General features: G+C 57.2%; 2 protein-coding genes across 4 annotated transcripts; both read left to right on the forward strand.

Moving 5' to 3' along the window:
• The first annotated feature begins 7,033 nt into the window (after positions 1-7,033).
• LRRC43 (leucine rich repeat containing 43) lies at positions 7,034-18,828 on the forward strand. Of its 3 annotated transcripts, XM_059676319.1 has the most exons (11): positions 7,034-7,144; positions 10,420-10,559; positions 13,180-13,418; positions 13,888-14,200; positions 14,278-14,628; positions 15,925-16,066; positions 16,217-16,387; positions 16,470-16,658; positions 16,985-17,012; positions 17,136-17,180; positions 18,447-18,828. In XM_059676319.1, exons 1-11 carry the CDS (start codon positions 7,106-7,108, stop codon positions 18,548-18,550), a joined length of 1,761 nt encoding a protein of 586 aa, XP_059532302.1. In that variant the 5' UTR covers positions 7,034-7,105; the 3' UTR covers positions 18,551-18,828. The 3 variants fall into 3 exon arrangements, with proteins under 3 accessions (XP_059532302.1, XP_059532301.1, XP_059532300.1); XM_059676318.1 differs by lacking the exon at positions 16,985-17,012 and having other exon boundaries at positions 7,045-7,144; positions 13,888-14,075; positions 14,309-14,628; positions 18,447-18,573; XM_059676317.1 differs by lacking the exons at positions 16,985-17,012; positions 18,447-18,828 and having other exon boundaries at positions 7,045-7,144; positions 13,888-14,075; positions 14,309-14,628; positions 17,136-18,361.
• A 361-nt stretch (positions 18,829-19,189) lies between these two features.
• Positions 19,190-22,105, forward strand: B3GNT4 (UDP-GlcNAc:betaGal beta-1,3-N-acetylglucosaminyltransferase 4). The gene is made up of 2 exons (XM_059676320.1): positions 19,190-19,598; positions 20,859-22,105. The coding sequence occupies exon 2, from the start codon at positions 20,867-20,869 to the stop codon at positions 21,926-21,928; it is 1,062 nt and encodes a 353-aa protein (XP_059532303.1). The 5' UTR covers positions 19,190-19,598; positions 20,859-20,866; the 3' UTR covers positions 21,929-22,105.
• Positions 22,106-22,196: the final 91 nt, after the last annotated feature.

Raw genomic sequence — 22,196 nt, forward strand, 5'->3', positions numbered from 1 at the left:
CCGTGAAGCCCCCAGCCAGGCGCCCCCTGCCCACCCAGCTTCTCTCCCCCGAGCCACACTCCAGCCACCACGGGGTAAGCCCCTCCGGAGTCTTTCAGCCCATCTCATGGTACCTGTGCGGGAGGCCATGGTGAGAGGGAGCGGAGCCTGCTTCAGCAACAGCTGCTTGAGCCAGATGTGTTCGCCATGGCCTCCAGGTGACATATAAAGGGCCCGCCGTGAGGGAGCACAGTCGGTGTTCCGCCCATGGCAAGATTATTGCTCAGCTTTTCTCCAGAAAACACTTTCAAAATTTTGCCGCCCAAGGCTGAGTGAAAGCAGGGCTGGAAGGAAATGCTGAGGTTACCCTCAAGGTGGGCAGATGCCTGACTCAGTGCAGGCACACACAGGAAGGCACACGCATCTTTGCCACATCTTCTTGGAAAGAGCCGGTAAATCTGACCAGAAGAAATTTTGAAGCCCGGGGTTGACAGGCACAACCACCACGAAACATGATGTTGCAGGAGATGCTGGTCAGTGCCCACAGGGAATTTCTGGGGAGGGTCACAGCTGAGCGTGGGTGGGTGGAGAGGGAACATGCTTGCAAAGTGCATTATCTTTGTAGATTTCTGAAGCATGCCCCTGCCAGCCTCTCAGAACCTGATAACCACTGTGACTGTGGCATGTCCAAGACCGTATCTCACCTCTGCGTGGTCTTGAGCATCATTGTACTTTGCAAGTGCAGGCCCAGGAACCGGAATCTGTGCTCGGGAGTCATTTGTTGAAATCACTTATGCGTAGTTTGAGTGCCACTTTCGACCAGGCGCTCTTCTAGCAAAGAAGTTCAACAAGGTCCCTGCCCTCGCAGAGCTGGCATTCTCCTGGGCAAGGGGCACAATGTTAATAAACAAAAAAACGTCAGGTCATAAGAACTATGAAAATCAAGGTGTTGGGATAGAGAATGACAGGTGACCAGGAAAAGTCTCTCTGAGCCGAAACCTGAAAGATGAGAAGGACCTGTTGTGGGAAGACCTGAGGAAGCCGTGCTGGCAGAGGGAACCCTCGCATGCAAGTCCTCAGGCAGAAATGAGCTTGCTGTGACTAAGGACAGGAAGCAGCTCGTGGCAGCTGGAACAAAGTGAGAGAAGAGGAGGGTGGTGGGAAGGGGGGCAGAGGGCAAGTCACAGGGGTCTTATGAGGATAAAGAAGTTGGGTTTCATTCCAGGTGTGATGCACCATTGAATGGCTGTAGGTAGGGAAATACAGGGTCTGGCTTACTTTAAGAAAAAAGATAGGCTGCTGAGTGGAGAATGGATTTTCGGGAATCCAATGTGGAAGCAGAGAGACCAATTAGGAGGGTCAGCAGCCGTGCAGGTGAGAGATGAGGGCGGCTTGGACCAGGATAGAGTGGATGGAGATGGAGTCTACAGAACCAGCCAATGGAATAATGTGGAGAGGAATCAAAGACAGGAATCAAGGATGACTCTGTGAATTTTGATAAAGCAATTAGGTGGTTGATGTGCAGTGAGGGAAAAGAAGACTAGAGAGGGGAAACCAAGAGTTCTATTTGGAATGTGTCAAGTTTGAGATGCGCAATGAGAATCTATTCAATGTCTAGTCAGCGGTTGGATTGGAGTTAAGAGTGCAGAACTGAGGTCAAGCCAAGGCAGTCCATAGAACTGAAAATGCACAACAAAGAGACAGCTACAAACCCCCTTTCACCTTAATCCCAAGTCTCCTTCCATCTGCGACTGGTCTCTTTTCTCTCCTTATCCAAGCTTCTTGACAGAGCAATCTATGCTCACTTTTACCTCACTTCACAAACTGTCACAATATTTTTTTCACCCCAAGAATTTATGTAAAATCCTCTAGCAAAGTCCATGGTAAGCAGAATTTTGCCCCTGTGACTTTCACTCTCCGGTATTTACTCTCATAATTATGTTACATTACATGGCAGAAAGACTTTGCAGATGTAATTACAGTTACTAATCAGTTTATCTTAAGCTAGATGATTACCAGGTGGATCCAATGTAGGCACAGGAGCCCTTAAAAACAAAGAGGAAGTCAGAAGAGAAAGTCAGAGAGACTCAAAGCATGAGAAAGATTCAACTGCCATTGCTCGCTTGAAAATGGAGGGAGCCAAGTGGAAAGCATGAGAAGAAAATGAATTTGGCCAATGACTAGTGAGTGTGGAAGATGACCCTGGGCTGTAGCTGAGAACCACAGCCTCAGGTGATAACTTCAATTTAGCCTGATAAGATGCCGAGCAGGGAACCCAGTTACACCGTCTGGACTTCTGACCCACAGAAACTGTGAGGCAGTAACTTTGTGGTTTTAAGCTGCTAAGTGACTGCATTTTCTACAGCAGCAACAAAGAGCCAATAGTTGCCCTGGCTGGTGTGACTCAGTTGGTTGAGCATCATTCCATGCAGTGAAGGGTTGCAGGTTTGATTCCTGATCAGGGCACATGCCTGGGTTGCCTGCTTGATCCTAGGTGGAGGGCGTTGCAGGGGGCAGCCTATCAATATTTTGCTCACATCAATGTTTCTCTCTCTCCCTTCCTCTCTCTCTAAAAAAATATTTTTAAAAATCTTTTTTAAATGCCCGGCTGGCATGGCTCAGTGGTTGAGTATTGATCTGTGAACCAGGAGGTCACAGTTTGATGCAAGGTTGTGGGCTGGATCCCCAGTGTGGGGCGTGCAGGAGGCAGCCAATCAATGATTCTCTCCCATAATTGAGGTTTCTATCTCTGTCTCCCTTCCTCTCAGAAGTCAATACAAATATATTTTAAGCCGAAACCGGTTTGGCTCAGTGGATAGAGCGGCGGCTTGCGGACTGAAAGGTCCCAGGTTCGATTCCGGTCAAGGGCATGTACCTGGGTTGCGGGCACATCCCCAGTGGGAGATGTGCAGGAGGCAGCTGATTGATGTTTCTCTCTCATCGATGTTTCTGACTCTCTATCTCTCTCCCTTCCTCTCTGTAAAAAATCAATAAAATGTATAAAATATATATATATTTTTAAATCTTAAGAAAACACACACAAGTGTAAGCCTATAAGATATAAGTCAGGTGTGGAGCCCAGGGGTGCACCTCCATCAGCAGAACAGGGAGAGGAAGGTGACTTAGCCCTGAATACGGAGAAGGTGCTCTAGAGAGAAAGAGACGTAGAGAAGTATGTTGTCATGGAACAACATGAAAGCGGTTTTCAAGGAGGAAGTGATCAGCCCCAGCGTAAACTACGGAGAGGTTCGTTAAGATAAAGGCTGAGGAGAGTCTCCATGCGGGGGAACATGAGGTCACTGGGAAGTTTGAACACACTGGTGGGGGTGGAAGCCATATGGTGGTGGTTTGAGAAGTGAGAAAAAAGTGAAACTACCCAGTTGCTTCATCAAAATCCTGGGAGTTAATCTTGATTCCTCTCTCTGATTAGTTTATATTGCAACAGACTCTGGGTATTTATTTTCCTAGTTTGGGAGCATTTCTCTAATAATAGGAAAGGTGTCCCGCTACAGGAAAGCAGCCACCACAGCAGGTGTTTTGGGAAGGATCACAGTCAGGAAATTGGACTTTCTCAACATTAAACATGTTTTGCTCTTTCTAGGGACACCATTGAGAGAAAGAAAAGACAGGCCTAGAAGAGGAGAAAGTATTTACCAATCACAAATCCATACCATAGGACTCATCAATTGCGTTCCTAGAGGAATTCCTTCCAAGAAAAATGACAACACGCATTCCCACGAAAACCTGTACGTGAGTGTTCAGAGCGGCATTACTCGTCAGAGCGAAGACAGTGAAAACAATCAAAGGCCTATCGGTTGATGATGGATCGTGGCACCGGGTCCCACTATGGGAAGCGGTCAGAAGTAAATGCACGGGGACAGAGGCATATTGTGGTCGCTGGGGCTGGGTAGATGGGAATGGAGGTCGGTTGCCTAATCCGTATGGGATGTCCTTTCGGGGTGAGGGAAATGTTGGAAGTTAGATTAGAATGATAGTTGCACTGTGAATACACTGACACCCACAGAACTGCACACTTGAAAGCAGCGCGTTCTAGGGTATGTCCATTATATCTCCATAAACGATGTTGCGTTTCCATATTATAGGAACCAGAGTCATCTTATCCCATGGATTTCACCAGGCAGTGCCCAGGAGCCCCTCCTGTGTGACCGGCAGTGGGCTCCATGCTCTGAGGATGGAGAGGTAAGCGGGATTGGGTCAGCCTCAAGAGGGGTCTGTGATTAAAACTCCGAGTCAGGAGTTAAGGGGAGTCACATTGGAATCCCCTGATGACAATCTTGAGCTTGACCTTGGGCTAATGTCTCCTTTCCGGATCTGTCAAGTATTGGTAATAATGAGCATTTTTCTCTGGAGGAGAATCCGTAGCGTAAGGGAAGCGCAGGGCGCGTGCTGGGAGCCGCAGCAGTTACTACCCCAGCGGCGGGGGGGCCAGTACTGTTTTCCTTGGTTTACAGCCGTGAGCACAGGCGAGGTCAGGAGGGAAAACCCAGTTCTCCTGGGGCTGAGCCGGGGTCTCCCGGGGCGAGTCCTGGGCTTCCCAGAGCGCCTGCGCCGCCTGGAGCACGTGCACGTTCCGGCGGTTGCTTAGCAACCGGCAGGACGCGGGGTCCACGCGGCTATGGAGGAGGGTGGCGGGACCGTGAGCGCTGCGGTGCGGGAGCACCTGCGGAAGTTGTGTCTGCAGGAGTTTCCGTGCGGCGCAGGCAGTTGGGTGCGGGCGCAGGCGGGACGGCTGGGGGGACCTGGGCGTCGGAGGAGACGGGCCGGCCAGGGCCCCGGGACTGAGAGCCGGGCGGGGTAGGGCAGAGGGGGCTGGGATCTGGGCGTTTAGGGAGCTGCCTGCCCCGGGGTGTGGATGGGACGCTGAAGGGCGGGCCGAGTAGGCCCCCACCTAGGCCCGCGGGAGCCGCCCCAGGGTGGAGGGCAGGGACCCCCAGGGCCTCTCCCTCCTGAAGAGCCCAGGCTGCTCTTGAGGAAAGAGCTCATCCTGAGAGCACGGCCAGCAGTCGGTCCCCCGCTGTGAGCAGAGGGGCCGCGACGTCCGCGGGATGCCCGGCGGGGAGGAGGGGCAGGAGGAGGAGCAGGGCCGTGAGACGGGCGCCTCAGATGTGCAGGAAGGCGCCTGGGTCCGGGAGGGTCCCCGTGGGGTGGCCGCGATGGGACGTTGGGCCCCCCACACTGGTCAGCGCCGACGGGGAGTCGGTATTTTTTCCACAAACATTGAGCACCTACTGTGTGCCCGGCCTTGTACTGAGCTTTAGGGTTTCATCGAGTCTGGGGGGCGGGGGAGGAGTGGAGAAAGCAAACTCGGGCAAATTCGTTCATCTTCTCCTGACAGCACCTAAATGTTCTGAATTTACCCCTCAGCCTCGCCCCCTGTCCCTCATTGACCATTACTTCTCACAGGTGGCCTGCTGCACCTGCTGCTTCCTTAAATGTTTAATCACTTCCACCTGCATCTTCCGGGTTCCCAGCCCAAGAGCAACTCCTAAAGGCGGGAATGGAGCTTTTTACTATTTTTTTAGTTTCCCTTGTCTGTCCCATGGCTGATAATCAGTCAAAAGTATCGATTACTCGTTGTCTAAACTTCTAAACTCTTTACCCCTGATTGTCCTGTCTTACAATCTGTTCAATTCCGCGAGTTTCGGATCCTTGAGAGGAGCGAGTCACAACTAGAGAAATTCTCCATATCTCCCCCACCCCCCCAACCCCACCCCTGCAGAATAAGTCGAGATTTCTTCCTCAAACTTGGCGGACGTGGCGGGAGTTGGTCCCCAGAGAGGAGGAGGCTGGGGGCCCCGCGGAGGAGACCGTGGAGGACCTGCTGGGCCTGGTCTGCAGCCCGCAGTCGCCCTGGGCTCTGCTGGAGGGCTCCAGTGCTGAGGACCTGTTCCTGAGGCAGCTGGCCATCCGGAAGCCCCAGATGCTCAAAGAGGACTTCCTGTACTCCTATTTCAGGTCCCTCCAGGTGGTGGACAAAGAGGTGAGTGCTGGCACCTGGCACCTGCACGCTGGCATACAGAGGGGACAGAGGGGACGCAGGAGACCACCCTCCTTCCAGCACCTAGTGATAAGACGGGGTGTGAAGTGTGTGGGGGTGGGGATGGGGATAGCTCTGCCCTCCTGATTAATCTCACTGGCTGGCCCACCCCACAGAGCCAGCTGCTCCCCTGTTCTGTGTTGTATGCCTCCTTCCTTCACCCCCGCTGAAGTCCACTGTGGGTCTTAGTTGATTTCTGGAGCGCCCTGCAGTCCACCCTTCTGGGTCCTAGTAGAAACCTTCCAAGTGTTTATATTGGTTTTACTTCATTTCAGTTGTGGGGCCCAGGGTCAGGGGAGGGGCATAGTACTATAGTAATTCCTGTCTCTAAAAAGCCCTCTTTGCTTATATCGATAACAGAGCCCAAAGCTTGCATGGCTACACAGCCCAGGACTCCCCATTTGCTCCTCCTTCCCTAGAGAAACTGAATGGCACAGTGCTTGGGGGATGAGGAGGGAGAGCAACCTGTTTGCCTGGGACTGGCACAGTGTTAACGCAGAAATTTTCATGTCCCTGGAACCCCTCGCTCCTAGGCAAGCTGGCATGTCAGTCACCCCAGAGAAGAGGCCTAGCCAGGAAGGTCCCCTAGTGTCTGAGGCCACAGGGAGCTGAGGAGTCGGGCAGGCTCGGCAGCTCTGACCCCGCTGTGGGAACACCAGTGACTTCTAAAGACCTTAGGGTTCACCGTGGCTCCAGGGTGCACAGCAAAGATGGACTTCCTGCCCTCAGAGCTTACCGTCCAACAGGGGAGGGACACAGGACACTGAGCTGGACACTGTAGGCATCCACAGTCAGAGGAGGGGTGAGGGTGGAAGAGGTGAGGGTCCCCACCACGCCCGACACGCCTGCATCCTGGCAGATGAGGCAGGATAGGCTCTAAGAGCAGAAGGGTGGGTGCTGGGAGGGGGCTCTGTGCAGCTGGTTAAGTGGTGCCGTCCTCACATCCACAGGTTTCTGCTCCAGCTGAGCTCTTAGCTTCCTTCCCTTCCTTCCCAGGTGAGCCTGGTGGATAAAGACCTCCTGAAATTCCCAAAGCTTGAAGAGTTGGTACTGAGTGCCAATCAAATCATGGAGATCGATGCCTTCAATCTGCCACCAACTCTCAAGGTAAAGGAGCCTGCCCTGCCCCATACACAAAAGTCCTGGCACTGTGGCTTTTCTGAGGTGGCTCAGATTCCTCAAAAGTGTAATTTCCACAGATGCAGCAATTCCCTTCCTAGGTGTGGGCTGAGAGATTTGAAGGCAGGGACTCAGATTCTTCTTCCTCTTCCTCTTCCTCTTCCTCTTCCCCTTCCTCTCCTCCTTCCTTCCCCTCCTCCCCCTCCTCCTCCTCCTCCTCCTTTTTTTTTTTTTTTTGTTAATCTTCACCCCAGGATATTTTCCCATTGATTTTTAGAGAGAGTGAAAGGGAGAGGAAGAGACAGAGAGAAACATCAATTGGTTGCCTCCTGTACATACCCAACCAGGATTGGGGAACCTGCAACCAAGGTACATGCCCTTGACCGGAGTCAAACCCAGGACCCTTCAGTTCGTGGGCCAACGCTCCATCCACTGAGCCAAACCGGCTAGGGCTCAAATTCTTATTCACCAATGTTCTTAGCAGCAGCATTCATGAGAGCCAAAGGGTGGAGACCACCCCAGTGTGTCAGCAGGTGGGTGGGTAAACACAGTGTGGCCTCTCCTCTCCCTCCACTGGAATATTATTCAGTCATAAAAAGGAGTGACCATGGCCAAGGAGGAAACTGAAACATTATGCTGAATGACAAAGGCTAGCCACAAAAGGCCACATGTTAGATGATTCTACCTCCATGATACAGAAGAGAAGAATCCATAGACAGAAAGCACAGGAGAGGTTACCAGGGGCAGCGGGGGGGGGGGGGGGGGACAATGGGGAGTTGTAGCTTAATGGGCACAGAGCTTCTGTTTGGGGTGATGAAAACATTCGGAAATAGATAGTAATGATGGTTGTACAACAATGTGAATGTACTTAATGCCACTGAATTTTATGGTTAAAATGGCAAATTACGTTAAATATATTTTACCACAATAAGATAGTTTAAAAAGAAAGGGAGGCTAGGCTTTATCGTGAGTCTTAAGCTCAGCATATCAAAATGGTCTCAATTTTATCTCATTTTAATTTAAATTTTACTTTTCAATTACAGTTTACCTTCAATATTTTGTATTAGTTTCAGGTGTACAACATAGTGGTTAATCAATCATATATTTTACAAAGTGGTCCCCCTGGTATTTCCAGTGCCCACCTGGCCGCATACTTGGTTATTACAATATTATTAACTATCTTCCTTATGTGGTTACTATTTTGTTACTACCAATTTGTATTTCTCAATTCCTTCAAAAATGGTCTCAATTTTTAAAAATATTATTTTAAATATGTTTTCACTGATTTCAGAGAAAGGAAGGGAGAGAGAGATAGAAACATCAGTGATGAGATAGAATCATTGATCAGCTGCCTCCTGCACGCCCCCTACTGGGGGGTCAAGCCCACAACCCAGGCATGTGCCCTAACAGGGAATCAAACCTGTGGCCTCTTGGTACATGGCATGACACTCAACTGAACCATGCTGGTTGGGCAAAAATGGTCTCGATTTTAAATCAAAAGGGCCATGCTCAAGAAAACACCAGGTGAGATCTTGGAGGTGAAATACAAGAACTCACTGTTTTCCACCCAGGGCCCCTCTGGCTTTCCCAGATGATACTGAACCAGTTGGGCTGCCTGCTGCTCAAAATCCAATAATTAAGAAACAGGGGTCCTGGCCGGGTAGCTTAGCTGCTTAGAGTGTCATCCTGATACACCAAGGTTGCGGGTTCGGTCCCCGGTCAGGGCACATACAAGAAGCAACCAATGAATGCATCAATAAGTGGAACAATAAATTGATGCTTCTCTCTCCCCCTTCCTTTCTCTCTCTAAAATCAATAATTTATTTTTTTATCCTCATCTGAGGATATTTTTCCATTGCCTTTTTAGAGAGGGAAAGACAGAGAGAAACATCAATGTGGGAGAGACACATCGATTGGTTGCCTCCTGCACAAGCCCTGACCAGGGCCTGGGCTGGGAAGGAGCCTGCAACCAAGGTACATGTCCTTGACTGGAATCAAACCTGGGACCCTTTGGTCCGCAGGCCGGCGCTCTATCCACTGAGCAAAACCGGCGAGGGACAGTAATTTTTTAAAAATAAAAGAAGAGACACGGGCTGGTGGAAGGAAAGTAGGTTTATTCAAGAACCAGCAGCCTGAGGAGATGGGGGACTCCCGTCACAAAGCCCATTTCAACATCTCGGTGCAGGCAGGGGTTTTTATAAGGAGAGAGGGAAAGCAGAACAGAGAGATGGGGGGTGGGGGTGAAAAGTTCTCTACGTGCAGACCTGCACGGTCCATTCGGATAGGATGTCCACACTGGTCAAGGGATGGCCTGATGTGCGTCATCATGGCTCTAAGGTGGAAGGTCAGCAAATCTCCCCGAGCTGGAACGCCTGAAGGTCAGAGTCGGCTTCTTTTGAAGTTAGTTCCTAGAATCATTATACAAACATGCTGTTTATCTGTAAGATCCATGTTAGAGTCAGCACTTTCGAAAGAATGGGGGCGTGGGTTACACAGAGACACGTGGCCAAGTGCTGTGCATGTCCCCTCCCACGCGCTCCCATATCACCTCCCATTCCAAATTTTAAAGTTTCCTTCCCCATGCTTCTTGCTGCAGGAATATTTTCTTCCCGGGCTTTCATAAGGGGGTCAGGGGGACAGGGAGACGTGGCATGGCGGATTGGTGCATCGTCTGCAGAGTTTCCGGGACTGGAAGGATGGAGTGGACGGGTGGTGCTCAGGGCCAAAGGAAGGGGTGCACGGGTGGTGCTCAGGGCCAAAGGAAGGGGTGCACGGGTGGTGCTGAGGCGGAAGGACGGGGTGCACGGGTGGTGCTCAGGCGGAAGGACGGGGTGCACGGGTGGTGCTGAGGCGGAAGGACGGGGTGCACGGGTGGTGCTCAGGGCCAAAGGAAGGGGTGCACGGGTGGTGCTGGGGCAGAAGGACGGGGTGCACGGGTGGTGCTCGGACGGAAGGACGGGGTGCACGGGTGGTGCTCGGGCGGAAGGACGGGGTGCACGGGTGGTGCTCGGGCGGAAGGACGGGGTGCACGGGTGGTGCTCGGGCGGAAGGACGGGGTGCACGGGTGGTGCTCGGGCGGAAGGACGGGGTGCACGGGTGGTGCTCGGGCGGAAGGACGGGGTGCACGGGTGGTGCTCGGGCGGAAGGACGGGGTGCACGGGTGGTGCTCGGGTGAAAGGAAGGGATGCACGGGTGGTGCTGGGGCGGAAGGACGGGGTGCACGGGTGGTGCTGGGCTCACAGGTGCCCTTCCCGCCTCTGCAGGTGCTGGAGCTCTACGGCAACATCATCACCAGTATGAAGTGTCTGTGTGCTCACCCTCCACCAGGCCTCCAGCACTTGGGGTTGGGCCACAACAAGCTTCTGGGCCCCCTGCAAAGCATGTACATCACCTCCCAACACTGGTAACTCCGGAGCCCCCAGCTAGAAGCAGAAAAGGGAGAAAGCATTAGATTTGGACGCTGAAAGGGACCCAGCTTTCCTCTTTTTTGTAATAACTCCTGGTTGGCTGCTGGCTCCAGACATAAAACTTCTTTCTCTGATTCAATTTAAAACACAAAAAAACAACCCACAGAGGCCAGGAAAGGACACCGAGAGGTGGTGGGAGGAGGTCAGGCCTTTGCTTGGGTGCCAGGCTTTAGAGCCAGCTCTGGAGACCAAGGCACTGTGGGCATTTGGGCTGGAAAATTCTTCGTGTGGGCTGTCCTGGGTTCTGCGGGAAGCTGAGCAGCACCCCTGGCCTCTACCCAGTGGATGCCAGTAGCACCCGCCCCACACCAGTGTGACAGCCGCCGTGTCCAGATAGGGCCGAAGGTCAGCGGGGACAAAATCGTCCTGAGCTGGGAACTCTTGGTTTGACTTTGTGTCCTTGGTGGGTGGAAAGTGGGAAACCCGAAACCCTGCACCCACGGACGATGAGGTCAGAGGCCACGATTCTGATCCTCCTTCCGCCGACCACAGCATCACGTCAGGGACGTGGCCCAGGAGAGAGACGTGCACTTGGGCTTCAGACTTGTACCACGGACAGAGGACCAGGCTTTCCCACCTCTTATGTGGAAAATAAGACTTACCGTAACCTGGGTAACCTGTTTAACACTGAGTGTAGATTTCAGGAAAACCTATAAACCTCCCTTTCACTGTTTTGAAATGAAAGGGAAGGTGTGACTCCCTTGCTGACGCTCCCCTGGTTCTGTTGAAAGGCTGCTGGGGGTGAAGTCAGCGTGTTTCCCATGGCTGGCCGGCGGCATCCTGGGCAGGACAGGACGGGCCATAAAAGGAGGGAGGCGGCAGGTGATCGTGAGAGATGGGGCTGAGGAGGTGACTCCCTGTGTTCATCTCGCCTCTGTTCTCAGAGCTGAAGTCAGTTTGCTTTCTAGTCTGCCTGGCGGTGAGGAAACCACCGTGCCCCCGGCCTGGCCCTCCGCCCAGCCTCCGCCCTCACTGGCAGGTTCTTCTGCACCCACGGCCCAGGAGACGAACCACAGGGCTTCCTGTGATTAGTTGCCTGTCTGGGTTTGGATAGTGTCCTCCAGCTTCCAGGCCCCTGTGTTCCCTCCCCAGGTCCCCATGTTACCTGACACTCCCCCCCCATGGCTCCTCCCACAGGGGCTTCCCTCCCACGGCCCTGACAGCTGGTCAGTCTTTGTCAAAAACCTTCTAGGTGCCCCGGCTGGTCTGGCTCCGTGGACAGAGTGTCGGGCTTCAGGTTCAGTTCTGGTCAAGGGCACGTACCTCGGTTGCAGGCGCAATCCCCGGCTCTGGTTGGGTCACATGCAGGAGGCCACCCATCGATGTGTCTCTCCAACATTGATATTTCTCCCTCTGTCTCTCCTCTTCCCTTCCACTCTCCAAAAATCAATGGAAAAATATCCTCGAGTGAGGATTAACAACAAAGAGAGAGAGCCTTCTAGATGCACAACACTACATGGTTCCACGAGAGACACCGAGATGATTAACCTAGAGGAGGCTGTGTGTCCATAGGAGTCGGGCAGAGGCGGGAGGTGACAAGGCCCGCCTTGTCGGGCAGGACCATGGAGAGAGGCTTCCCTGGGGGGTGGGGGGGAGCGCTAACTTGGTTCGAGGGCTGCCCAAGGCATGTCGTCTTGACGGGCAGGCTCAGGCCTCCTGGCTGTCCTGGGCGTGGGGTGCTGGGGCGGGCTGGACAGCAGGCTCAGGCCTCCTGGCTGTGCTGGGCTTGGGGTGCTGGGGCGGGCTGGACGGCAGGCTCAGGCCTCCTGGCTGTCCTGGGCGTGGGGTGCTGGGGCGGGCTGGACGGCAGGCTCAGGCCTCCTGGCTGTGCTGGGCGTGGGGTGCTGGGGCGGGCTGGACGGCAGGCTCAGGCCTCCTGGCCGTCCTGGGCGTGGGGTGCTGGGGCGGGCTGGACGGCAGGCTCAGGCCTCCTGGCCGTCCTGGGCGTGGGGTGCTGGGGCGGGCTGGACGGCAGGCTCAGGCCTCCTGGCTGTCCTGGGCGTGGGGTGCTGGGGCGGGCTGGACAGCAGGCTCAGGCCTCCTGGCTGTGCTGGGCTTGGGGTGCTGGGGCGGGCTGGACGGCAGGCTCAGGCCTCCTGGCTGTCCTGGGCGTGGGGTGCTGGGGCGGGCTGGACGGCAGGCTCAGGCCTCCTGGCTGTGCTGGGCGTGGGGTGCTGGGGCGGGCTGGACGGCAGGCTCAGGCCTCCTGGCCGTCCTGGGCGTGGGGTGCTGGGGCGGGCTGGACGGCAGGCTCAGGCCTCCTGGCCGTCCTGGGCGTGGGGTGCTGGGGCGGGCTGGACGGCAGGCTCAGGCCTCCTGGCCGTCCTGGGCGTGGGGTGCTGGGGCGGGCTGGACGGCAGGCTCAGGCCTCCTGGCCGTCCTGGGCGTGGGGTGCTGTGGCGGGCTGGACGGCAGGCTCAGGCCTCCTGGCCGTCCTGGGCGTGGGGTGCTGGGGCGGGCTGGACAGCAGGCTCAGGCCTCCTGGCTGTGCTGGGCGTGGGGTGCTGGGGCGAGCTGGACGGCAGGCCTGTCCCCACCCCTCTGCTCGCCTTCCAGGCCCAACCTGGTGTCTCTGGACCTGGGCTTCAACGACCTGACAGACCTGCAGGGCCTGGTGGGCAGCCTCAGCACCCTGCAGCGCCTACGGCTGCTGGTCCTGCAGGGCAACCCGCTGGCCCTGGTGCCCTACTACCGCGGCTTCACCATCGACAGCCTGGCCCGGCTCTGCGTGCTGGACGACATCACCGTGTCTTCCAGCGAGAAGCACCAGTTCCAGGGGCTCCGCTACAAAGCGGGTGAGGGAGCCGCCCGCCCGGGCTGCTGGGTGTCCGTCCCCAAGCTCCCTGGCTGGTGTGAGACGTCTCTCCCAGATCTGACCCGGTGCCTGGGATTTGGGGACCAGGGGAGGGAGGCTGGGGCTCCTGGGTCCCCTCCCTCCCTCGGCAAAGCCTCTTCCCTTCCGTGGTGGCTTGAGATCACCCCCTGGCGGCCCTGCCACCAGCTGCACAGGCTTCTCAAGGTCGAGGCGACAGACACTGATGCCAGAGGGCACCTCCGGCAGGCCCTGCCCAGGCCGCGCCTTCTTACCTGGGAGCGGCCTGCGGCAGAGCCGCTGCTGTGGGTCCCATCGCACAGGTCGGGGACCAGGCCTAAGGGGGTCTCACCGAAGGGGACCTGTTTGCACTTGGCCGCGCTGGGACCCAGCCCCCGTCTGTCCTCCCGCTTCCACCCCGCGCGCCTCACGCCTGCCCGTTCCCCCTGCAGACGTCCTGGCGCGCGAGGCGCAGTTCGTGGTGACGATTGGAAACATCAGGGGGGTTCTGGACTCCTCGGTCCTGGACCCGGAGCCGGGGCCCCAGGGGCCCTTCATCACCTACAGCTACTACGTGACCTACGACTTCGTGGAGGACGAGGAGGGCGAAGGGAGCGAATACGGAGGGGTCCTGGCCGAGGTGCGCCCGGCGGGTCCTGGGCGGGGGGCCGCTCTGGGCCCACGGGGTTTCCCTCTGCCGCTTTCCTCCCGTTGGAGTCACTCCCAGCGGCTCACCCTTCTGTCCCTGAACCAGGGGGCACCCCAATTTCTCCAGGCAATCTCCCCCACCCCGCCTCCCAGCCCCGGCAGCGCCCCCAGGGAGGCGGAGGGGTGTGGTTCACGCGGCGCAGACGGGCTCCCTCCACCCCGCAGATCGTCAAGCCCACCCCCAGCGAGAACGAGGCCCCCGAAGAGGCCCCGGCCGCCCTCGCCGCCCCCACCGGCCCCGTCGCCCCCGTCGCCCCCGTCGCCCCTGTCGCTCCCGCCGCCCCCGCCCGCCCCGCGGCTTCCGACACCCCCGAGGAGGCGGAAGACTCCGCCGAGTCCGCGCCCTCGTCCGCGTCGCAGTCGGTGGAGCTGGAGGAGTCGGGGGTGTCGGGCGGGTCGCTGTCGCTGCCGGGCTCCTTGGGCTCCGCGGAGGAGCTGGCGCAGCTGCGGCCGAGAATAGACGTGCGGCTCTGCCCGTCGCCGGGGTAAGGGGCCGGGCCGCCCGGGGCTGGGGGGCGCCAGCCGGACCCCTGAGTGACAGCGCTGCGCTTCGCCCAGAGCTGATCTGGCTCCGACCCCGGGGACCTGCCAGCCCGTGTCGCCGTGTCCCTGGGGCGGAAGGCCTTTCCGATGAAGAATCTTGTGCGGACGGAGTCGGTTCTCGCTCAGTGTTGGGGGGTGGGGTCACCCTCCGGGCTGGCGGCCCCGCTGGCGGGACACAGGGTCCCAGCCTGTTCCACGGTCCTTGTTGTAATTTTGGGGAAGATTCGTAAAAACAAGTAAGAGCCACAAATAATCCCACCACCTAAGGCATCCCCTGCGCTGCGGAGCGTCCTGGACGACCCTGAACAGGCGCCCGTGGGCGGCCGTGGGCGCTGGCCCTTGGGTGTGTGTGGGGGGGGATAATGGAGTCTCACCCCGGGAAGTGGGGGGCGGGGGGTCCCTGCCCCGCGACAGCGAGGAGCAAGGATGAAGGTGGGACTGGCGGCAGGTGGAAGGCCGCTGCCCGGGAGGGGCGCAGACTGGCGCTGGGCAGGTGGCTGTTGTCCTGCCGCCGGCGCTCCCAGGCTTTAGCAGGAGTGGGCGCGCACGAATGGGTTCCCCTGCGAGTACGGTTGACGTTTGTCAGAGTCTGTCTGTCGGTAGCACTAATCTTTAAGATCAGTTATTGCCACCTTTCCTCCATTTCGGCATTTCCCTTCTGGCATGTGTCTTTGCACAGTTACCTCACAGGTTTCAAGCTCTGGGCTGAATTGCTTCATTGGACTTAACGTCTACTGTATTTCAGTCCATAACTTTATCATATGTGTGTGTGTGTGTGTGTGTGCGCGCGCACACACATATATGTTTTATTGATTTCAGAGAGAGGAAGGGAGAGAGAAACATCAGTGATGAGAGAGAACCATCAATCGGCTGCCTCCTGCAGGCCCCACACTGGGGATTGAGCCTGCAGCCCAGGCCTGTACCCTGACTGGGAATCGAACCGTGACCTCCAGGTTCATAGGTTGATGCTCAGCCACTGAGCCAGGCTGGCCCAGGATTTGCTGAAGTTTTTAAAAGTTCTGCTTTGTTCCTGGTTTCCTTCCATCCACAGTCACCCCTTAAGGGAAGCCCCCATGCAGAGTGCGCCCCCACTTCCTCCCGGTGCCGGTCCCTTCCTGCTCTTGGCCCCCCGCTTGCCTGGTGGGGGTCGCCCCCTGCCCCCCGCCATCTCCTTGCGGTGCCCGCAGCCTTGTCCCTGGCCTGCGATGACGCCTGGGTGTCCCCCACCCCCACCCCAGGACAGTCCTCTTCAGCACCGTCCGCAAGCCCTGGGCTGACGTCATCCCCTGCAACTATGAGATGCAGCACACTATCCGGGACCTGGTGCCGCTCAAGGCCTTCCTGCTGGCGGGGACAACCGTGACCATCGTGGAGGAGAAGGTGGGTCCCCCCGGAGGCCGGTGCCCCTTCCTGTGCATTTTCTGTCCGGCCCAGCTCCCCTGTTTGCGTCGTCTCAGCTCCTTTCCAGAAAGACCCCAGCCGGCCCCAGCGTGGCCAGTGTTCCCGCGCGGCCGCCTTGCTGTCCCCTAGATTCTCTCCTGGCCCGTGGTGCCACCTCCTGTCGACAGTCCCTCGCCTGCCAAGGGAAAAGGGGAGAAGGAGAAAGAGAAGAAAGAGAAAGAGGAGAAAGAGAAAGAGGAGAAAGACAAGAAAGGGAAAGATGGGAAAGACAAGGCCGCCAAAGGGGAGAAAGAGAAGAAGGTAGCCCTGGCCCTGGGCAGTGGCCATGGGCACTGGGCACATCCCGGCCGGGCCCTGTCACCCTCCCAGCCTCTCCCCCCAGGAACAGAAGGGGACCAAGAAGAAGAGAGGCGTCTCTAAGGAGTTTCGCCAGGACCCCCCCATCCTGCGGGTGCTGGGCAGCGGCCTGGTGGTCCTGGAGCCCCTGCTGGCGGGGGATCCACTCGTGTCCACCCTGTGCATGTTTGGGGTGATCCGCACCTTGGAATCCGACAGGCTGACATTTCTCAGGGTACCGTGGGCCCCTGCCACACCCTCCCCACAGAAATAGTGCTGGGAAGCAAGGCCCGTGGGGCCAGGTCGTGGGAGGGTAGGGGTGGAGGCTGGGGGAGGAGGCCCCAAGCCCCCTCAAGAAGCCCCAGCGTTGGCAAGGCCCCAGAAGGCATAGGACGGCCAGTGGGGTCGTGGGGCAAGGGGGCAGGTGGTCCCCTCCTCCCTAGGAGACCCTGCCCCGCCTCCGTGCCAGGAGAGGCCTGGCAGCGGGGAGCCGCCCACAAGACGCACTGGAATCTGCACCCTCCACTCTGTGAGCGTCTTATTTGGTGGTTCTTCTCTCAGGATTCTAAGACTAAGAAAACTAAAAAAGGTAAGCCGATGACAGTGACCGAGGCAGGGAGTCTGTACTGAGGACCTGTATTCACCCATCGGGGCTGCGATAACCGGGCACCATAGCCGGGCAGCTCATAAAATAGGCATTTCTTTCTCGCAGCTTTGGAGCCAGGGAAGGCCAAGAACAAGATGCCAGCCTTGCCAGGTAAGGGCCTCTTCCTGGTTAACAGCCAGGCCCTTCTCATGTGTCCTCACCTGGTGCATGAATTTTCTCAATGAAAAAAAGTGTAAGGTAAGTGCACTTGTCCCTGGATTAGGAGACTGAATGTTAAGATGTCGGATTTTCTCAAATTGATCTGTAGAGTCAATGCCATTTCAGTCATAATCCTAGAGGGATTAAAAAAAATAGAAATCAGCAATCTGATTCTAAAATGCATATGAAAATGCAAAGGACCTAGGGTCGGCAAAACAACTTTGAAAAAGCACAAAGGAAAAATAAAATACATCATGGGAGCAGGGGGTTAGAAAACGCACAAAAGGATTTATACCGCTGGACTTCAAGACCATGCAAACCTCAACTTGCGAGTGGTGATAGAGCTGTGGGGTGAGGATCTTGAAATTATCTATGCTCGTCTTATTTGGTGGTTCTTCTCTCAGGATTCTAAGCTCAGGATTTTGTTTACATTTTTGCAAATCTCTTTAACACCTGGCTTAACGGAGGATGGTGGCAACACAGGGCTGCCCCTGTGGTCCCTGGGAAGTGCTGAGGTGTGTGAGGAAGTCCAGCCTCACGTGGACATGTGCCTGGAAAGGAGGAGTGTAGTGTAGGTTTTCTGTTGACTGCAGGTACCCTCCTCTGACATTACATCAAATATGCCCGCTCGTAGGTTTGTGAGGGTCAGTTCAAGGTGAATGCTGAGCCTGCGAAGGAATGTCTTCACAATCAGCTGCATTAAAATCCTTTGGGCGACCCTACATTTTGCACGGCTCTTCCCCACGCACAGTTCCCAACACCAGACGTTGGGTTTTTGTAAAAACTGGATCACTGAGTTATGCCGACCTCCCAAGTGTGGACACATTTCACACAATTTCCAAAACATCACGTTCCCCGTCACCACCCCTATCGGGAGAGCAGTCCTGAGTGTTGGAAAACGAACGTGCATGGTGGCAGATACAATGTTCCAAAGTTCTGGTTTCTATTTGAAAGCTCTAGAGCTACAACTTTATTTATCAAAATGCTTTCAGTTGTTGTCCCTGAAGCGCCAGGTTTACTTTATTCACTTTTTTAAAGAAAATATCTACCAAATACTCGCGTCAGAATAGCACAGTCTTGTCAGTGCGGCGGTCCCCAGTGCAGCGTGACTCTTCCACGGAGGCCGAGTCCGAGGCGGACGCCCTCGGGGCGGAGGACGGGTTTGCGTTCGGGCGTCGGGAGCCCGGCCTGCGCACTCCCTGCTGGTCTCCTTCTCAGGCTACGAGAGCGACTACCACCCCGAGCCCCTGACGGTGGAGGTGCAGATCCAGGTGAACCAGTGCCGCTCGGCCGAGGAGGCGCTGCGGACCCTCGTCGTGTAGCCGCATTAAAAGTGGTTCTGACGACCGCAGCCCCGCGTCTGTCTGCCCGCGTCGGGGAGCCGGGAGCTGCGGGAGCGGGGCGGCTTCTCCTGCCCGCGGGGGCGCCTGGGCCCCGGAGACCCAGGTGGGTGGGGGCCCGCCCAGAAGCCCCGCCCACTGGCGGGCGTGGTCCGCACAAAAGAGGCCGCGGCCGGGCCCCGCCCACCGCCCGAGCGGAGCGAGGTGCGTACGGCTGATGCTCCGCGTCCGGCGCCACTGCGCGAGCTGCTCGCTTCACTCCTCGCTCAGGTAGGTCCGCTGCGGGGAAAGGTGCCCCGTGAGCAGCGGGGCGCCGCTGCTCGTCCGCTCAGCCCCAGAGGGGTGTCCACCGCGGGCTCCTGGTCCGTGCTTTGCGGTCCCGCAAAAGCCCTGCAGAGACTCGCGTGGAGGAATGAACCAGCTTTGGCTCTTTGTCTCGTCGTGGCATGTCAGGTTAGCTGTCATCCCAGAAACAGTGACACACCCTGGGGCTCAGCACCCACTTAGCGGGCGTCGCGCACTCGCTGAGCGGGTGCAGGTTAGGAACCAGGCCTGGGGAGGGGGAGCCTCTGAGCCCGCAGCCCTGGCGTGGGATTCCCAGGTGAGTGGGGGGCGGTGGGGGCGGGCACGGAGCAGAAGCTGCCGGTCACTGCGGTGCGGACTTGTTGCTCGGGCAGTGGAGGCCGCCGAGGGTTTGGGCACCGTGGAGAGGGGTGGGCAGAGGGGTCATAGGTCCCTCGCGAAGTCCAGCCCCGGCTACTGAGACTCGCACAACACCACCAAGCCGCTTGCTTTGCACCTGCTCCGTAATTGGCACACGACCCACCCGGGGCCTGTCACTCCCAGCCTGCCTGCCACACCTGAAACCCATTTCCCACCTGAAACCCATCCAGCTCTCCCGCTCCGTAGCCACACCCACCCTAGCCACGCTGCGTCCTGGGCCCCACTAAGGAGTTTTCATCTGGTCTCGTTTGCACTCTTGCTCTTCCCGGATCCATTAAGCGGCAGCTGCAGTGAACTTTCACCCCAGGTAAATTCTTTTACTGCCCCTGCTGAACCCTCCAGTGGCTCTCCAGGCGCCCACAGTAATGCCTGAGCCCTCCTCAGCCCCCTCCCTCACCTCTGCCCCCTCCTCCTGCTCCATATCCAGCCACTGCTCTCCGGCTTCAAGGGCTCCGCAGGTAACTGTCCCCTCTGCCTGGTGCGAGCTCTCCAGATGTCTCTGTGGTTTGGTCCCTTACTCCACCCAGTTCTTGCCCGTGTCCTTTGTCAAGGTGGCTTTCTAAACTGCGGTATTCAACAGCCTTCCCGGCCCCTGGCCTCCTGACCCTGCTGTCATGTCCCGGCGCTGTCTGAAGTTCATTCTGGCTTTCAGGGTCTCTGTGAGGGCTCGGACCCTGCCTGTCTTGCCTGCCATCGCACCCCTGGCAGCTGGAAGAGATGGCAGCTTCTGTGGGGGTGCAGCGGGAGGGACAATAGGCTGAGGCTAACGTGGGTAGACGGGGAGGCCTGTCGGACCAGGACAGCGTGGCAAGAGTGGCGAAGAGGAGGCTTTGAGGCCTGGCTCTGCTACTCTGGACTTGGGCACGTGCCTGTTGGTTAGCGTTCCTTGGCCTCCTTTTTGCATTGCTGGGCACCTGAGCCACCCCTGGCACCCGTCTCCAGCTTCCCATTTGCTTCCATGTTCTCCTGTGCGTGGGTTTTGTCCCTAAAACCCCATTGGACTAACCCAAGAACCCAGGCCACCTCAGCAGATTGAAGGGGGTGCTCAGTGGTGGCTCCATCTGCTGCTCTGCTGGGGCTGAGACCCCCAACACAGGGCCTGCCACCTACAGAGCAGACTCCAGACTCCAGACTCCTGGAAATGTATTGATTTAGACCTAAGAGCCCAGATTGTCATGTTCAGTCCTTAGAATGAATTTAACCCGAAGCCAAACGAGCTCTGTGCCAGTTCCACTAAAAGCATGCAAGCTACTTGTTTCCTGGGAAACCCTGAAAATGCTCATGGTGCCTGTTCTAAAGTGGCTGCAAGTCATTTTGGGGAAAGTTGGCCTAAGAGCCCTCTGCTGACAGAAGGCAAGCAAGGGCTGGCATAGCAGGTGAGCTCAGTCTGTCCTCTGGGAGGGGGACTCTGGAAAGAGCTAGAAGACACGCTTAAAAAAATAAATAAAAGCACCCCCAGAGGCCCGCAGGGTGTGGGTAACTTGCTCTCGGGACCAGGGAGGCGAAGGTGGAGGCTGAGGCTGGTCCCGGGCCGGGCCGGGCCCGCTCACAGGCTCTTTCCTTGCAGGCCCTGCCATGTTCCGCAGGCTGGGCTGGCTGGTCCTGTACAGCCTCGCCGTGCTGCTGCTCAGCTGCCTGCTCTTCCTGAAGAAGGAGGCCAAGCCAGCAGGGGTCCCCACCGCCCGCCAGCCCTTCTGGGCTCCCCCGGGGCCCCGCCGCAGCCACTGTCCACCCAACCACACTGTGGGGAATGCCTCCCTGTCCCTGCCTAGCCGGCACCGTCTCTTCTTGACCTATCGCCACTGCCGCAATTTCTCCATTTTGCTGGAACCTTCGGGCTGTGCCGAGGACGTCTTTCTGCTCCTGGCCATCAAGTCGCAGCCTGGCCATGTGGAGCGGCGTGCGGCCATCCGCAGCACGTGGGGCCGGGTGGGAGACTGGGCTGGGGGCCGGCAGCTGAAGCTGGTGTTCCTCCTAGGGGTGGCAGGACCCGCACCCCCTGCCCAGCTGCTGGCCTATGAGAGTCGGGAGTTTGACGATATCCTCCAGTGGGACTTCACTGAGGACTTCTTCAACCTGACGCTCAAGGAGCTGCACCTGCAGCGCTGGGTGGCGGCTGCCTGTCCCCAGGCCCGCTTCCTGCTAAAGGGAGATGACGATGTCTTTGTCCATGTGCCCAATGTCCTGGAGTTCCTGGACGGCTGGGACCCAGCCCAGGACCTCTTGGTGGGAGACGTCATCCGCCAGGCTCTGCCCAACAGGAACACCAAGGTCAAGTACTTCATCCCACCCTCCATGTACAGGGCCCGCCATTACCCGCCCTATGCTGGGGGGGGAGGGTATGTCATGTCCAGAGCCACCGTGCAGCACCTCCGAGCAGCCGTGGAAGAGGCCGAACTCTTCCCCATTGATGACGTCTTTGTGGGTATGTGCCTGAGGAAGCTGGGGGTGAGCCCCATGCACCATGCTGGCTTCAAGACATTTGGAATACGGCAGCCCCTGGACCCCCTGGACCCCTGCCTGTTCAGAGGGCTCCTCCTGGTGCACCGGCTCAGCCCCCTGGAGATGTGGACCATGTGGGCACTGGTGACAGATGAGGGGCTTAAGTGCGCTGCTGGCCCCTTGTCCCAGCTCTGAGGGGTGGGCTGAGTGGATTGAGTGTAGATTTTCCTATCATAGAAATTGAGAAACTTGAAACTTGACCCATGATGGTCTACAGGAAATGCTTAGTTTTTGTAACCCCCTCCCAAACTTTTCTAACTTTGATTAAAAACACTGAAACCTGGCTAACCTGGACCAACACGTGTTGAATGGTTCCCAAAGCACAGCAAATGGGGGAGGGGGGTGAAGAGTCGGAGGGCTCCTGGAGCCCTTTGGCATTCTGCCAGTCAGGGGGAGGAGGGTG

This window comes from Myotis daubentonii, chromosome 19 (assembly GCF_963259705.1).
Source record: "Myotis daubentonii chromosome 19, mMyoDau2.1, whole genome shotgun sequence".
NCBI classification, from domain to species: Eukaryota; Metazoa; Chordata; class Mammalia; order Chiroptera; family Vespertilionidae; genus Myotis; species Myotis daubentonii.

What these genes read in the sequence shown, in the direction of transcription:
- LRRC43 (XM_059676319.1), top strand. Translation starts at nt 7,106, where the DNA reads ATGGAGATCGATGCCTTCAATCTGCCACCAACTCTCAAG. An exon ending in GGGGCTCCGCTACAAAGCGG is followed by an intron (nt 13,419 to 13,887) that starts GTGAGGGAGCCG and finishes TTCCCCCTGCAG; the next exon opens with ACGTCCTGGCGCGCGAGGCG. An exon ending in GACTAAGAAAACTAAAAAAG is followed by an intron (nt 17,013 to 17,135) that starts GTAAGCCGATGA and finishes TCTTTCTCGCAG; the next exon opens with CTTTGGAGCCAGGGAAGGCC.
- B3GNT4 (XM_059676320.1), top strand. Translation starts at nt 20,867, where the DNA reads ATGTTCCGCAGGCTGGGCTGGCTGGTCCTGTACAGCCTCGCCGTGCTG.